Source organism: Plectropomus leopardus, chromosome 15 (genome assembly GCF_026936395.1).
Source record: "Plectropomus leopardus strain MGB_pleo_1.0 chromosome 15, ASM2693639v1, whole genome shotgun sequence".
NCBI classification, from domain to species: Eukaryota; Metazoa; Chordata; class Actinopteri; order Perciformes; family Serranidae; genus Plectropomus; species Plectropomus leopardus.
This window is the reverse complement of record NC_142190.1, coordinates 5,622,883-5,640,057: the sequence shown is the minus strand read 5'-3', so window position 1 is coordinate 5,640,057 and position 17,175 is coordinate 5,622,883. Positions and strand designations below refer to the sequence as shown.

Here is a 17,175-nt window from a genome sequence, read left to right as displayed (position 1 = left end):
GCTAGTTTCAATGTAAATTCCAAGAAAGCCACACCCAATCACACAAAATTAAGTTGAAACAATAAACAAAACAACAGTGGTAGATGAATACTCATATAAATTTCAGATTTATGACTATTAACCTTATAATCATATAGTTTTGAGGAACTCGTGTGAGCAGTGTTTATACATTTATTGCCTTCATTACGCACTAACAGCAATCAAAGTTATTTTTTTAAACAGGGAAATACAATTTTAGATTTTATTTTCTAATGATGAGTTATTTATTCATGGAAAATCTCATATTTCTTATTAGTTAAAGTCTGCTAATTTATTGCAATTTTTACTATTGGCAGATTTCTGCATTCAGATTCTTAGTCTATTTGAACAGACAAAAAAAAAAAAAAAATTAAGAATCCAAATCTTTTTTTGCATTAACATTTGCAACTACATTCTTCATGATGTGACAAAATTATTATTATTACAAAAATTATTAAAAAAAACATTTTAGTATTAATTTCAAAAACATACAATTGCAACAAAATAAGTGTTCTAGTTTTGCATGTCAGCGTAAATATAACAGCTTGCCTTTAAATATTCAATTTAAACAAAAATTTAACTCATGTCTTCAGTTTGTAAATAAGAACAGTAACTGGTAGCAAAGTTGCGCTCAGCCATACTTGTTGCTGCTGTGCGTCACACTGTGATGTGCACACATGCACATCAGTGCACATCAATGCACTCAAAACTTCATCCTTTATGCTCCTGGACTGACAAGTTTCTGGTTATGTTAATCTCTACACCATTTGCATTTTATTTTCTTTCGATATTTACCTCCCATTTGCATTTTAACTCATTTAGATATTTCTGGGTTTTTTAACCATATGTTTGCATTTTATATACATATCATATTTTGCAGCATTCCTATACCTTATTTCACATAGTTTGTGCTTTTTAGCACTTTATGTTTATATATGAATCTTCAATTTGTATTTTACATTATCCATAGCATAGTATTTATCACCCCTATACTGCTCCTATACACTTACAATTTATTACTTTATATTGCAATACCTGCACTGTAAACCCCTTAAAATATTCACTATCATCATAAGCAAATATATATATATATAGTAACAATAACATCTAATTGTGAATTTAATAATAATAAGTTATTTCAAGCCTCTTTTTTCTGGAGATTGTTTTGGAAAACAAACAGAAAACTAAACAGACTTAAAATATTGCTGCATATTGGACAACACAGATGCCAATACAAATACATCTGACAGGACAATATTGGCTGATAAAATCAGACAGATGATACAGTATATAAATCTGGCTCTGCATTAGTGGCAGCCAAACCAGAGTTAAAATCACTCACTTTACTTTATGTCCTATAGGGAAGTCCCAAGCCAAATCATCTCAAATTCATCTTTAAATCATTGATTAGAAGTTTGGACAAGGGAGAAGGTTTAAAAATAACTATTCTGCTCTCAGGTTTCACAGCCCCACTGTTATCTGCCCACCTACAGTATCAACAAACAACAAAAAACCCTCCCCTGGTATAGGACTACACTTTCATCAAACGGTTTAAATAAGTCAATGACACCAACATAAACAAAGCTGTCAATGAGAGCAAACATGTGGTTAAGTTACATGTGATAGCATGGGATTTTGGGCAGGGGAAGGGGGGTTTCAGCAGTCAGCACTGCTGGCAGATGGCAGACAAAAAAACACTTTGAAGTCCTGTAGCTACAGGTTTAAGAGCGGATCAAGCTATTGTGTTAACCAGCAGACATCACACGGAAATAACCAGAGTTTTGGCACCGACAAACATCCAAAAAAAGCACCTTTCAACTAATTTCACTGGAGACTTTAACCCCTTTAAACTTGCATTACTTGTAGTAATGGAAGCCTTTGGATTTTAAGCAAAATAGTGCAATTTAAAAAAAAAAAAAAACATGGGGGAGAAGGTGACGAGCAAATTGGTAAGAAATGTTAGACAAATTTCAAGAAATTAGTAGATTTAGAAAATTATTTTTTTAAAAACATAAGGAAAAACATCGAGGGAAGAAGAAATTAATTACATATTTAAAATTATGTTACAAAATTACTAGCCTATATTTTATTATTTTAAACATTTTTAGGCATGTATTTTTTTTGTTTTGTTTTTACAAATTTCTTGCTCATTTTTGGGTCATTCTTTTCTGCAGTAGCTTATTGCTTTAGTCCCACGTTTTTGAAAGAAATCAAGCCAATTTGCTCATGTTTTTAAGTGGTAAACACAACGTCAAACATTAAAATAACCATTTATTCAGTACAAATATTAACCCATAGGCAGCCATACCTGGTAAAATGTGGACCAAACCACTGTGTCTTTATCGTGTATGAAAAAGCAAACTTTGATTACCTGTTTCTTATTGCTGTTTCTGTCCTCCCTCGACAAAGTGTCTTTAAACAAAAGGCACGTTTTACATTATTATCTCGTATTAAAGTAGTTAAACTATTTTAGTTAAATTTGGTTTCGCCGGACGGTTGATGCGGGGAGCTAGCTAACTTAACTGACCTTGGGTCGGAGTTAGTTGGGGCAAATTTCAGAGTATTTAAACGTGATTTTGGTGTAACCACTGTAACAATTAAACGTTAACCACACTAACTTTAGATAACACATCACAAACTTAAGTTTTCTCCTTTTTTAACTGCTTAAAAACCGCAGTTTCGGCTGTCCGGAGTGCGTGTACGTTACTCGCAGCCGTTTGAAAAAACCCATCAGAATCAAAGTCGCTCGCGACAGTTGGTGTCAGTTAAACTTACCTGCCAACAGGCTGAGCAGCACACAGTGCACGCGGCCCGTCCACAGCTCCATCCCTGCTCCAGATAGTCCACGACCTGTACGGTGAAACTTGGTCCGAGAACTTGCGCCTGAGTTCGAGTGAAAAGCAGCAGTCCGGCTCGACCGAAGCATCCAAACTCCGCTCCTCCTCCTCCTCGGATCTCTGCAGGTGCACAGCGGAGCGCGCCGCAGGCTGTCACGTGACAACCGGCTCTGCAAACGAGGTCCAGTGTTGCCCTCTGCTGGAGCTTTGTTACAGTTTTCTCATATAAAGGCGCCACAAAGGAAACCTATTGATCTTCATCACCTACTTCAAAGGTCTTTTCTTACAAATGTGTTACTTTTTTATTGGTTTTGTACATTTTTTTTCCTTTTTCACAAGTTAGTGTTGGATGTAACTTTCCCTGGAAGCATCTTTTTAGCATCTTTTTTTGGGAGCGGCTGGATTCATCACCTGGAAAAGGAAGTGAAAGTATAAAACCTACAAGCAACTGCAACACATGAAGTGTTTTTCCAAATCACTGAGGGAAAACATTACCAAAATTGGAAGAAAGACAGAGTTTAATCTGAACTAGGGCTGCACGGTTTATTAAAATTTGATTTTTCTCCAAAGAATTTGCAATTTCCAAAAAAAATCAAATAAAATAATAACAATCATTTTGCACTCTTAGATGCCTAGAAAGGGCTTTTACTTATACTCTAAAGTCTCTTGTAACAAAAAAAAAGTCTCTTTTATTGTCTCTGAGTTTGGAACATTATGGTGTTGAACTTAAATGCTGCTGAATATTATGAATACAGATAAAGTTTCAGCTTTCGAATATAAAAAACACCAACACTGATCACGATATAACACACTTATCTTGAGTTCAGCGGCCGTAAAATAGTGGACGATTAATTTTTTAAAAATTCATAAATAAATCTTAGATTTTAGCACATTTCTAGGACTTTAGCACAGGATTTTTTAAAATAAATAATTTCTTATTTGATGCTATTTTATACAGGCACCTCATATATAATAAAAGTTTAAAAAAACAACAACGCGACATCCTATCGGGGCCAGATTTGGCCCACCAGCCATAAATTGGGTGGCCTATCTGCCATCAAATTTATCAAATTTGTGTTGCTCAAAGCAATTTAAGATTATGCTTGAAAAATGATTTGGGCGAATAAAGTCTGAACATTATCACTAAATTCATATAAAATGAGCTGAACGAAAACACACCAGTGACCTTTAAGGACCTTCAGGTGTTTACAGGGTTTACTGTTTATTTGGTTAATATTTATTTTTTCCTTATGTATCTTCTTTTTTTCTGTAAATAATGTTAAATTGTAGATTTTTGATTTTGGGTGTGTGGGTGTATATGTATGTTTAGTATAGTTTTAAATTTTTTAAGAAAGCCAGTTAATTGAAATGTAGTGACTTACAGAGAAGGAACGGGATGAAATAAGTTTGTACTTATTTTCACTCCTTTTCAAATATGTAAACCAAGTCATTTGTTTGATCGTTTCTTTTGTGATGTTTTTTATTGTCTGTAAATATTACTTTTTTGTCTGTCTGCTTATTTGTAAAATCATTTCTCTATTTTTTTTTACATGTGCAACATAAATTTTAAAAATACAAAAATAAATAAATCAAACCTCACTGTACTGTCGGCTAGCAAATAAAGTCAAATGGCAGAAGACAAAGAGAACTTCCCCACCAAACTCAAACCGCAACTCTTGCAGGATCCTTCAGTAAAACACCAAAACATCACGATGCGTGGAAACTCTGTTTAATAAAACTCCATAAAGTCTATACATCTGACAATTCAGCACTATGAATAAATAAAACATTTTATCACAAAGGACAAAGTAGGTGGCATTACATGAACGTCTCCTGTTGTAAAAAATACAGTACTTCAAAATGTGTAGTATTCCAATTTCAATATCTAATTTTAATACAAGTGATTTATTTAAAGTATAACAAAATTGTCTAAAGTGCAAAAACGATCAATATGTTATCTATAAAAAGTTCATGTGTTAAAAAAAAAAAAAAAATCAGTCATTTTAAAGTTGTCCTCAGCTTTAATGTCTAGTGTGAACGAGGAGCACCACGATTCCTAACTGTAACAATGTGCCACGTTTTGGGTTGTGTCCCAGTAACCGGGCCCGCCTCCGTAACCGGGACGCACCCACAGATTGGGCCGCGAGGCGTGGGGCGCTCTGCTGCGAGGCCTGAAGCCGTACTGAGGCCGCGGAAGGATGTGAACTTTCCCAGGAAGCATCTTTTTAGGGACCCACGTGGGAGCGGCTGGATTCATCGTCTGAAAAAGGAGGAAAAAGTATAAAACCAACTGCAGCAAGAATAATCCCAACACATGAATTAATCAAGTGTTTTCCCAAATCACGGAGGGAAAACATTACCAAAATTTGAAGAAAGTAAAGAATTTAATCTGAACTAAGGCTGCACGGTTTGTTAAAATTTGAGCCACAATTTTTCTCCAAAGAATTTGCAATTTCCAAAAAAATAAAATGAAATAATTTTGCACTCTTAGATGCCCAGAAAGGGCTTTAAACAGATGACTGGATTTATACTCTAAAGTCTCTTTTAACAAAAAAAAAAACACCTAAAGTCTCTTTTCTTGTCTCTGAGTTTAGGACATCATGGTGTTGAACTTAAATGCTGCTGAATATTATAAACAGAACTAAAGTTTCAGCTTTCGAATAAAAAACACACCTACACTGAGCACTATATGATGCATTTATCCTGAGTTCAGCGGCTGTAAAACAGTGGAAGTTTAATTTCCTATAAATTCTTCACAATAAATGTCTGACATTTAGTTATTGAATGCAGATTCCTGCAGTTTAAGGCAAGCTACATTCAAGACTTTTTTAAATGCTGCTTAAAATTAAATTTAAGACAAGTTTTACAATAACAAACATGAACTTAAAAACAAAATACCCCCAAAACAGTAAAGACATCAGTTACTTAGGGTTAGCGACTATTTTTCCCAAAAGTTTTTTGTGATATAAAACGTGAGGGTTTTTTTTGTCTCATGGCAGATGCGATGGTAGAAAAATCTGGCGTTTGTTGGCGAGTTTTCTTGGCAATTTTTGTATTGCTATTATCATATTAAGATTTTACACAGCTGAGAACCCAAAAAGGAGCCACCTGCCACCAAATCCTATCAATCTGAAAGCAAACATGAAATAAAAGAAGGCAGATATCTGAAAGTACGACAGCGATGCAGGAGAAAAACTAAACATCAAACCACAGATTATCAAATAAAAGTTAAACACACAGACACTTTTAAAACTCTGGGCTTAATAGCAACTGGGATTGTACCGCAGCAAATAAATCAACGCGTGAATGCATGAAGCAGTAAGAGCGTCGTCGGATAAAAATGAGATTGCAGACGGAAGAATCTAGACTGTGATTTTTCTCGATTGCAGCCTTGATCTGAACACTCTGGACAAACAAAGCAAAGCACAGCTACTTTACTCGTAACCGAAAACTGGTTATTATGGAGCAACTTTCTCCTCCAGACCTGCATGAAATATTCAGTAATGAGAATTGTAAAATGTATAATGCAATACCTGGTGAGAGCAGCGGCTGCTGGGGACGGTGAGCGGGGAGGCTCGCGTGCTCTCCTCGTCGGAGGAGGACCCTGAGTGGTAGTCTGATGTCACCCTCTCCAAAGCGCTGGTCACCTTCGCAACATCTTTGTCCTCCTCGTCGTCGTTAGAGAAACTGGCCACCGAGAAACAAGGATTTTGCTCTCCATACCTGATAATGTGAATGGAGGGAAAACAAACGTCGGTAGTTTTAAAGGGTGCAAAATTAAGATTTTTGTCCACCGATCAAATGGGTAGCGAATGTTAAAATTATACAAGCAACGCAACAGATTATCATTGTTTTTTTTTTTTATTGATTTTCCTGAAAAATACATCTGGAACAACATAATTAGCAGTTTGTTTTTCTGTTCAGGTCCAAGTTTAATGGGCATCAGTGGCTGCAGATATTAGTAAAACTTTTACAGCTTTTCGGACAATAATATAGGTTACTGGTTGCCTTTCTTACATTTCTAACACCAATTTTCAAAAGAGCTACGATTATTTTTTCCCTTTTTTAGTCCATTAATCTGTCTAGTACTTTCTTGATTTATTGATTGATTAGCTGTATGGTCTTTAAAATGTTAGAACATTGTGAAAAATGTCATCAGTCCAAAATTATGTTCTCAAACATCTTGCTTTGTCCACAAACAGGAATGTTTAATTTACTGTCACAGAGGAGTGAAGACACTAGAAAGTACTGATATTTAAAAAGCAGAGTTCAGAGGATTTTGATTGTTTTTCTTAAAAGGTACTCAAAGCAATTAATAAAATATCAAATTAGTTAGCTGTTAATGTAGTTTTTAAATAACTGAGTAATTGGTGCAGCTTTAATTTCCAAAAAGCCTACCTACCTAAGCCTAACTACAAACTTTTAAAAATCTTCTCAGCTTTTTACAGCAAATTCACTCAAAGTCTCACCTGCAGCAGACCTCCCCAGGGTCCACCCACAACGTGAGTTCACGGGACAGTCCCAGGTCACTGTACTGAACGCCGCTCTCCCGGCAGGCCCGAATGAGCTCTGGATCCTGCCTGTGGAACCGGTTTAATCGGATACACCTGCGAGCACACCAAAGGGGTTTCTGTTAAAACAGCTCTTTAATCGTCCATGTACACCAATCATTTATCCAGGAAAGCTGTGTGGAAATAATGGTTAGTAAAAAAGACCAAAATACTGAGAGCAGCACCTGTATGCCTGTCCTTTGCTGGGGTTTTCAGGGTACCAATGCCCCTTGAACTTCTCCTGCAGCGCCACAGCCAACCTCTCAACAAACAGGTCGATTTTGTCCGACTCCAACTTCTCCGCCTTTTTCACGAGCCTCTTCAGGAAAAACACCACAGCTGCTATTTCTCTCCTCATATTTCACATGTGTTTCATCACGTTCCTTCAGCCTCTGTAAGGAAATTAACTTTAGTCAGATGGGCGGCAAGAGTGGAAAAAAATACAAGCATTTCTGTGGTGAAATGTTATAAAAATGTCGGACGGGACAGATTGCTTTATGAGGTCAGAATCAGCAGGTTTAAATACGTTTACTTCCACTATTCAGAATTTCTTGCCAGATACAATATACCAAAGGATTTTTTTAAATAGTTTTTGGAACTATCCCATCTGGTCATCATATAAGCGACTCTTTCTGCTTATTTTCTCTTAAAAAAACACGAGGAAGAAAGTCAATGTGCAACTTTTTAAGAAATATCTCACAAATTGCAGGAAATTAGTAAAAGGTGACTGAAAGCTTAGGGGGTTTTTTTGGTTAAAAAAAAGGGGGGAAACAGAAAAAAATTGACAACTCTGATCACTGTTATTGAAATTATGTATTTAAAACTGTTACAGAAAAAAAAACTTTTTCTTTTTCATTTATCACCACTTTCTTGTGCTCATTTTCAGATAATTTTGTTGAATTTTTTTTGCTAATTTAATAGGTAATGTCTCATTACGTTGCTAATTTCCTTTTTTTGTGCATTAAAACAGACGAAACTGCTGAGGTTTCAAAGGGTTAAAACGCTGCAGCTAAGTTACAGAATAAAACTGACACTCTTGTTATTTTGGCATTTTTAAGTCTCGTTCATCAAAGTTAGCCAGCGTCCATTTGCGCCAGGAAACGACTGCTATTTCAGGGATTAGTGTTACTTTACATGCTGAATGCACAGCACAAAGACGGTTTGTTTTTATCTCCCGTTAACGGTCTGTTTGTGCCAGAAAGGCGGGCTGTGACGCACCAGTTCCGGTTATCCACGCCTCACCTCACTCCATAACATCCACTGTGCAGCGTGTTAGCTAGACAGGCTAACCGTGCTGGCATTGAGGTTTTCTGAATCTATCCTTAATTTAAAAAATCATTTAAACAAACTAAATGGTAAAAACAGACATTAAAAGCGTATTTAAGAGAACATAAAGGTGGTAGCTCCATGGCTAACACACTATGTTAGCGCTAACAGCCTCATGCTGCTAACAAACAAAGCTTTAAATATCGTGGAAAAAGTTCAAATTTACCGTAATAAATCGTGGTTTTTGACATGAAAATCACACTAAGAGACGCTTGTTTTACACGGTGAGACAGGATTGTGTATCTATGTGTATCTTTACTCACCTTTTCTTGTGATCTCCTCCAGCGTGCGGAATAAAATGAATGAAAGGGGAAGTTAGCCAACTGAAGAACCCTTGAGGGTCTGTCGTCAGCCACGCCCCTTTCAACACAGCGCCCGCCCACCAATCGTTCTAATTGGTTCCGGACAGAGCATATAGCGCGCTGATTGGTCGAGAATAATGTTCGTCATAAAATGAGTCATAGCGTCTCGTTACTGTTATGACTCATAGCGTCATGTGGCATGTGGCGGTTGTAACAACGATCAGTATCAATGATGTAATGTCATCATGAATAATGAAAAGTTACACTGTAACTTAATTGATGATATATTGTGGGAGGAAAGCATGGGAAACTTAATAAATAAGTTACATATTATATATATGTTAAAAGTTAACAGCGGATGACATGTTGCTATATTGGTGAAATCCACTAACGAAATGCAGGAAAGTCAGTTTGGTTTCTCCAAAATTAATAAAAAACAGTATGATACACACGTTATTTCCAATCGTATCTTGACCAAAGTGTTGAAAAAATATGTTCAAAGTTTTTTTTAACCTTGATAAATTAACTACATGTCATAATGTGCCTTTGCCTGATATCTACTTTTTACAATCCATTCCCATCAAGAATGAGCCAGTTTAGACTCAGTTGGTCAAAGATCTGGACTCAGGCAAAAAGTGTACCCAGTGTACCCATTATTTCCCGGAAATTACACCCGGCAGACTCATTTGTAGTTCAATTATTTGTCCACAAGGTGGCGCTCACCCTTCATCTCTCACAGCGCCACACGTGCAGCTGCATGTCTGCAGTCCTGTTATTATTCTGCTGTCCAACATTTCACTTCACTCAGTTCACAGTGTCAGTGGAAAAATGATGTAAACACACCTGGAGCTTTGGAAAAAATATTTTAAAATATGTTAAGCTTTATTTTTCACAATTAAGTTTTTCTTGAGCATAAGTTGCTGTAGTTGCTGGTCTTTTAAGTGAATTTGTACAGCTTAAGGCAAATCCGATGTCAGGCTTTTTAAGACGTTTTTGAGGTCATTTGGTGTGAAATTAAAGACCAACGTTACAGTAACCAAAATTGAAGAAAGTTAACTCACATCAATTACTTAGGGATGAATATTGTTTTTAATATAAAACATGTTTTTTTTTTTTTTAGTATTTTTTAATACTAGAGGCATTTGAATATTAATTCAAAAAAAGAATACAAATAAATTATTTATTTTAAAAAAAGACCTTACCTTAATTGGAAGGATTACCCCTTGAGATGGGGCCCTCATCACAGACAAACAATAAAAAACAAATGACAATACAATCAAATACAATACAAATTTGAACAATTATGGCCATATTTTTTTGATTAATGAGCTGAATGCTTTTTAAGACTTTTCAAGGATCCTCGTGAACCCCCGTTTTTAGTGGATTTTTGTATTTTGCATTTTTTTGGTCACTCCTGTGGAGAAGAAGCCATTAAGTGGCCACAGTCTTTTATAAAAATGTAAATATCCATCACACCACCTCTCTCGTCCCTGTGGGAAAAACGACAACATATAACAGTATGTAGTAAAAATAGTTTTATTGAAATATTTTACAAAAAAATACAAACCGTCACTTAAGCACAAATCACACAGCATGTTTAAGGTCCATGAACACACACAATAAATAGAGTCATCACACAACACAAATGCAGCCTTGTTCAACATCAGAAAACAAAAGTACGAAGAGTGGAGTCTGAGTAAAAGATAAAGAGACGACCAAATATCCAGGCGGCCTGTGTGTTAGCCAGGCGTGTTTCCACAGTGTACAAAAAGACACAGCATTCATCATTAAAACACAAATAAAAACAGAACAAGCTTGAATGACTTGCATTAAGGACCGATAATCTGAATAAGCTCAAACGCTCAAGCACACTGAATACATTTATCCAAACAAAACCGAGATAAAAGTTTAAAACGGAGCTAAAGTCTTAAAACCCTAAAATGGGGTCAAATACATTTAATCTCTTACAAAGAGAGAGCAAAAGAGATAGTGACAATGCTGTTTTTTTCTAAACATCAATCTGAATATAACCTTGTATTTCCCCAGCTGATTATACTCAGCAGCTGTGACCTCCGCTGAGGAATAGTCTTTTAGATATTTCCTATTTAATAAGGCGTCTGATTCTTTTCTCTTTCTTGCATAGGGTTCCTGAACAACAAATTAACCAAAGCTGCAGGCAGAACAAAACCAGGGACCTCCAGAGGCACGGTTAACTATCTTCTTTGTATTGCTGCGGCGTCAAAGGAGCGACACAGGTTAACACTGCGCATGAGCGAAAAATCAAAAAGATAAATAATTAAAATCGTAAAACACACGGCGCGTGAGAACAAATCATCCCAACAACTTTAGAGTAAAAATCGGTGGCTCGTTATTACACACTGAAGCAAACCGAGAAGCAAATACATTTGTAAGCAGTTTGGTATTGCATCATCCTCTGCTAACGGAGTCAAAAAAACAAAAACAAATACAGACTTTGGTTTGGCAGCTGGATTTTTTTTTCGACAGTTGAAACTCTTTCCATAGCCCTCGTTCAGCGTGTTGCCATTTGTGCTCGGCAGCTATAACAAACAGCTCTGTGCTAAACATCAAGTAAATCTCACCTGTAATAACAGTTACTATAATCCCAAAATTCAAAAACAAAACTATCACTTTAAGCCGCGGGTGCGTTAACGGATATTTGCGGTTGCTGTTTGCCAACCAGCTGTTACAAAGTATTCGTTCAGGGACACTCCCGAAATAATCTTCACCTTCACAAACAAAAACCTGCAAAGCTGGTAGAGCTGCACTTTCACTCTTTGATTTGTCGTCGTTGCTTCAGGGAGCTTTTGGGTGTTGTCTTGCACTTGCCCTTTTCAGATTACCAAATTATTTTCTTCACATATTTTAACACTTTAAAACCTGGGTGGACATCAGTCTTCTTGAACAGGATTTAAACCTTTGAAATGGGATTTATTAAAAAAAAAATTAATTAAAAAAAGGAAAAAAAGGCAATCAGCAACTAGGTATGAAATGTACAATAAGTTGTATTTGAAAAAATTAAAAGGTAATGAGAAAATGATCTAAAACTTAAAGTTTAAAAAAGGAAAAAAAATACAGTTACTTTAGAAAAGTATCAAATGACTCGGAAAGTCATTTATTTATAATCATTCTATATTTTAAATTAGATCATATAATAATAAGAATAATTATTATTATTATTAATTTATCGAGCAGCTCTTTAAGAGTGAGTAAAAGATAGTAAAAGAATATTATTATTATTATCTTATTTTACTTGTTTACTTGTTAAGTTGCTCATTGCCTTATTTCCATGTTTTTTTTGTTTTTGTTTTTAAATAAAGCCAATTTGCTCAGGTTTCAAAGGGTTAATGTGTTAATTATAATTATTTTTGTACCACTGAATCTTTCATAACCTGCCAAGTCAAATGAGGGCTGTTAGAAGGCAAGTTGAATATTATAATGCTATATTTCACATGTGCAGATGCAAGAAAAAGCGAACCCCTTGTTCATGCTTTAGATCAGAGCAGTACTCAAACACTCGTACTGGCAGTGCCTGATAGTATGAATGTGATCGTCCAGATAATCTGCATCAAGTATTTTGCACCAAACCATGTTATAAAATACTGACATGTGAAGGACTATCGAGTGGTGCTAAAACCCATCTTTAAATATCTGACATAATAAAAAAAAACTTAGAAAATATATCAACAGAAAATGAAAATGCTGAAAACTGAAATGTTTGACAGCAAACTAAAAAAAAACCCAAGAAAAAAAAACCCAATCATTTCGGTAAAAATAAGCAGACAAGCTGTTTTTGTGTCTGAACTGAAGAGATATTTCAGATGTTTTGAAGTGGAGTTGTGTGAGGTAATTATACACAGTCGGTGGATTACATACCGCAGATGTGAGTCGGCCCCAGTTTGGAGAAGCAGACTGGAGCACAGACACTAAGCAGCGTGCTGCTGTGGACGGCGACAGAGACAAAATGAATATTAATCATCTAAAAAAAGTCCCACCCAAAAACACGATCATCACTTTGAGTGTCAGCTGTGTGCAGAATATTTAAACCGCTTGCTGTCAGACGGGCGTTAATAGTTTCTGTTCTCTTCTCTGCTTTTGTTTCACCATTCAGTAATGCGAATCAGCCTCCCAGCCTTCCTTATTATATTTCATTTTTTACTGGTTACATATTATATTGTTTTTTTTACTGCTTTCTCGTTATTATATTGCTTTGCTTTTGTTTTTTACACTTCCTGATCTGTGTAGTATTTTATTTTTTACTGATACGTCCTTACCATTATTTTACCATGTGTGCGGTTTTTTTTTTACTGTTGCAAATCACCCTGCTGGGGGGTGAATAAATGATTATCATATATTATCTCCTCTTGTCAAAGTCACCAGACTTCATTGACAAAATCATGAATTTTAGCTCGCAGCAGCTGCTGGTCTACTGCTGCCTCACTAAGTTAGTTTGTGTTATTGTGTGACTTTGGTAAATCCGTTAAGCCTCCTACAGACGGTAAAATTTTAGCAATCTTACAAATTTAGTGCAGCTACACTGTGCGACACGGTCTGCATACAGACTGTACAGTGACAACACCTACTCAATCGCAGGCTATGACGCACGTTCATCAACGTCAGTCAGCAAGAACAAAATGCTGTTAGCGTGCGCCATTCGTCTACGCCGCTGTAGTGGCAAGCGAAAAATGCAAACAAACAATTGAGCCCTCGCTATAGTGGCATTTATGTGTGTCGAAAAACGTCTGAAGAAGAGGACGAGGAGAATATGGACACAGTCGGCGCTGGGGAAAAGAGGTCAACGTGGTGCGCCAATTTTGCAACGAGAGCTCGAAGTATTTATTAATCTCCACGAGCATTTAGCAGTGTGGTGCAGATCAGTGCACCATGTCCGGCTGCATGTCGGTCGATTGGTTAGTACGCGTGGGTCGTAAAACTGCTGTTTGACGAAAAGGTAAAAAAATGAAACTATTCTCCACATGGCGCACATTTAAACAGATTTTTGTAGGTGATGAAGTACATTTTGCTGCTGCCCCCGTCCACAGCTCTGCTTTCACGTTGGAGTCCAGCCTGCTTCATCAAACTGGGAGCGTGCCGACCGACATCTACGACATGTAATACACTGAATATGGACCCCTTAAAACCGAGCTTCAAAAGATCCGAACTCTCCCTTTAAGGTAAATATTAAAAGATGTTCTTTATGGATCATTTTTCAATAAAAACATGTTCTCAACGTGTACCGGGACTCTGAGCCCCGTTAAACATATTATTAACATGCTGGCTACATGATGGTGAGTGGAATTCAGGTCACATGCCAGCAATTTGGTTCAAACTGCAAACCACCATTAATCCTTGCATCATCACCGCAACCACGAGACCGCAGGCCGAGTCAAACCAGCCCTTAAAGCTGCTCTAAAGCAGATCTAACACCTCCACGCCACCATAGTGTCGGAAAGTCACTCAATATACATAAAGGCTTTTTAAGCCTCGCTGCGGGCAGCACTTTGAAGTGTTTGTCAGATTATTCCCAGCAGCGGAGACCACAAGCCCCACACTGCGCCTCACTCCACGGGGCCGCCGCCGCCGCTGCTGCTGCTGGCCTTGACCCCGGCGCGGCTGATCTGCAGCCACGGCAGTTTGGCACAGTTCTTAAAGAGCTGCTCGATAGCGATGTGACGCACGTGCAGCTCTGACGCCAAAGAGTCTTTTTCCTGCACGGCTACCGTCAGCTCCTCGAAGACCTCTGTGGAGAGACGGGCAAAAAAAGGGAGTCAGTGACTTCATTCACACTCGAGACCAACTGATACACAAACAGGTGAGATAAAGGAAATCTCTAAAACTGACAACCAAGGGGTCAAAGGGCAAAGACAACACGACGAAAAAATGCAACTGCTTAAGATAAACCTGTAAAAAAAGGAAAACAAAAATCTAACTTCAGTCAAGGATAACTTCAACACTTTAATCCTTCGAAACTTGGATCAACAGCACTTTTCTTGCACAGCTTCAGTTTTCTTGTACAGCATTTAAATCTTAGTATTTACACCTTTAAAATGGGGTTTCTTTCAATAACGTGGAAAAAAGGCAATCAGCAACTTGGTATGAAATGTAATTATCACTAACAATGTATATAATAAAATGACAAGACAATGACGTGAAACTGAGCTTAAAAAAGGAAAAAGAAAGAGAAATTTTCATTAGAAAATTATCAAATGACTAGGGAAAAAATCAAGAAATCTATGTTTCTAATTAATATATTTAAAATTAGACTTAATAATTATAATAACAATAATAATTATTATTGTAGTTCAGGTGCCTTTCACAAGCATTTTAACATTTGACCCCTGTTCCTGTCTTCTGAAAAAAGACAATAAGCAACTTGACAAAAATTAGTGGATTTACAGAATTATTTTAAAAAGTTAGGGGACAAATGTCCAGAAAAAGATATTCAAAATTGTATATTTATATTAATATTATATATTTAACACTTTGTAACAGAAGAATTACTTTTTAAGCCCCCTTCAAAGTAATTTCCTTGTTTTTTTGTGCGTGTCTTTTACTTTACTTTGTTTAATTTTCTTGTACTTTTTACTTCATTTCTTATTAAAACTGTCCATTGCGTTCTTTTGAGGTTTTTAAAGAAATCAAGCCGGTTTGCAGCATAACCTCCCCATCTGTTCTGAGTGAAATGATAAAATATGGCTGCCGACTCTGATCACTCACAACAGAAGATGAAAATATCAAGAAAGTTTAATGATGATTATGAGGGCATTAATTCAAAGAAGTGTGCCGAATCTCTGACGCCGACGTTCTGTCACGACCCTGCTACAGCAGCCCCCCTGTGGGTGCTCGAGCATGACGTAAACTGTAGACTCGAGATGAGATGTGTGTCGCGTCGCCTATACTGTGTGTAGCAAACAATCGGTCTAACTGATGAGGAACGCAGACAGGCAGAGTGTGCATGAGCGAGCACACAGCGCCCAATTCACCACAGCTGGTCACACGGGGGGATGACGTGGTGACTGGAGGAGCCTCCGGTCTTAATTAGACTCTGTGCTGTTGTTGTGTCTGGGTGTGTTATCAGTTAAAGCTTTTTTCCTGAGGGCACCGAGGATTTCATCTGGGGATTTATCATGGATGAGCGTTACAGATTGAAGGAGACACAAAAATGTTGAGATAAAAATGACAAACTGTTTAACTGTATCTCAAAAAGTTGTGTACAATCTACTGTGCTGCACAGTTGAAATCGCATTCACGTGCTCCACAGATGGTCCTTATTCCTGAGGTGGAAAGCTGTTCCTCCGAATTTAGTGTGTGAGCTTTTAAGTCATAATGTGACAACAATGTGGATTAGGGTTGGGCGATGAAATGATAACGATAATTATTTCAATATAATTTTCCTCGATAGTGAATAGGGCTGGGTGATGGAGCTTTAAAATAATACTGCAATATTCTTTTGGGATACACAAAACATATTTAAATATATTTAAATGTCCTTTAAACTAATGTTAACTGCTAAAATACGAAAAAATCGATTATTGAATGAACTGCAGTTACAATCAAGTTTCTGCCATAAAATTAAGTTACATAAGATACTGTTAAAGTGAAATCCAATAAAGTAAAGTGTAAAGTTAAAGTACTGTAGTAATAAGTTATATAAAGTATTGTTATGAAACTAAATAAATCGCAGTGGATCCCATCATGCTTTTGTTTCAAAGAGTCCGGCTCGTCTCAGGCCAAAGTTGATATTTTTGCTGTGAACTGAAGCTGTTAGCAGAAACTGAAACTGTAACTGTGGTATGAGGAGTCATCTACTTCGAATTTTTCTGATTATTCTGACACCACATTAATGCAGACTTCACACTCAATGCCAGACAACACAACACAAAAAAACACTTACTCTGAATCTGCATCAGCAGCTCGGTGTTCAGCTGATGAAGTTCGTCCAAACTCATTTTCGTCACTAGAAGAAAAAACAGAGTTTAGATCAGAGTGAGAGAGGCACCGATTTCAGAAGCATCTGTTCTTCAGACACAGTTATAATATTGTTTAAATGTTTTTTGTTGTGTTGCCTGCATGAATACAGCAGCTCATTAAATGGCTTTACTTGAATATAACAACCTGTTGTTG

General features: G+C 36.8%; 3 protein-coding genes across 4 annotated transcripts in view; all 3 read right to left on the bottom strand.

Moving 5' to 3' along the window:
- Nucleotides 1-2,987, bottom strand: part of cxadr (CXADR Ig-like cell adhesion molecule) — a 58,211-nt gene extending 55,224 nt beyond the window's left edge. Inside the window, exon 1 of the mRNA XM_042499269.2 lies at nt 2,794-2,987. Coding sequence (XP_042355203.2) covers nt 2,794-2,944 — 151 coding nt within the window. The 5' untranslated portion in view covers nt 2,945-2,987. The remainder of the gene's footprint in view (nt 1-2,793) is intronic.
- Nucleotides 2,988-4,568: 1,581 nt separating this feature from the next.
- Nucleotides 4,569-9,129, bottom strand: btg3 (BTG anti-proliferation factor 3). Its single transcript, XM_042499095.2, has 5 exons — nt 8,995-9,129; nt 7,591-7,797; nt 7,325-7,462; nt 6,389-6,578; nt 4,569-5,115 (listed from the first exon to the last, which is right to left on the bottom strand). Exons 2-5 carry the CDS (start codon nt 7,761-7,763, stop codon nt 4,912-4,914), a joined length of 705 nt encoding a protein of 234 aa, XP_042355029.1. The 5' UTR covers nt 7,764-7,797; nt 8,995-9,129; the 3' UTR covers nt 4,569-4,911.
- Nucleotides 9,130-10,553: 1,424 nt separating this feature from the next.
- Nucleotides 10,554-17,175, bottom strand: part of c15h21orf91 (chromosome 15 C21orf91 homolog) — a 28,669-nt gene continuing 22,047 nt past the window's right edge. For both annotated transcript variants that reach the window (XM_088088517.1, XM_088088518.1), the window contains exons 4-5: nt 16,946-17,008; nt 10,554-14,791 (exon numbers count right to left, since the gene is read on the bottom strand). In XM_088088517.1, the coding sequence (XP_087944643.1) occupies nt 14,610-14,791; nt 16,946-17,008 (245 nt within the window). In that variant the 3' untranslated portion in view covers nt 10,554-14,609. The remainder of the gene's footprint in view (nt 14,792-16,945; nt 17,009-17,175) is intronic.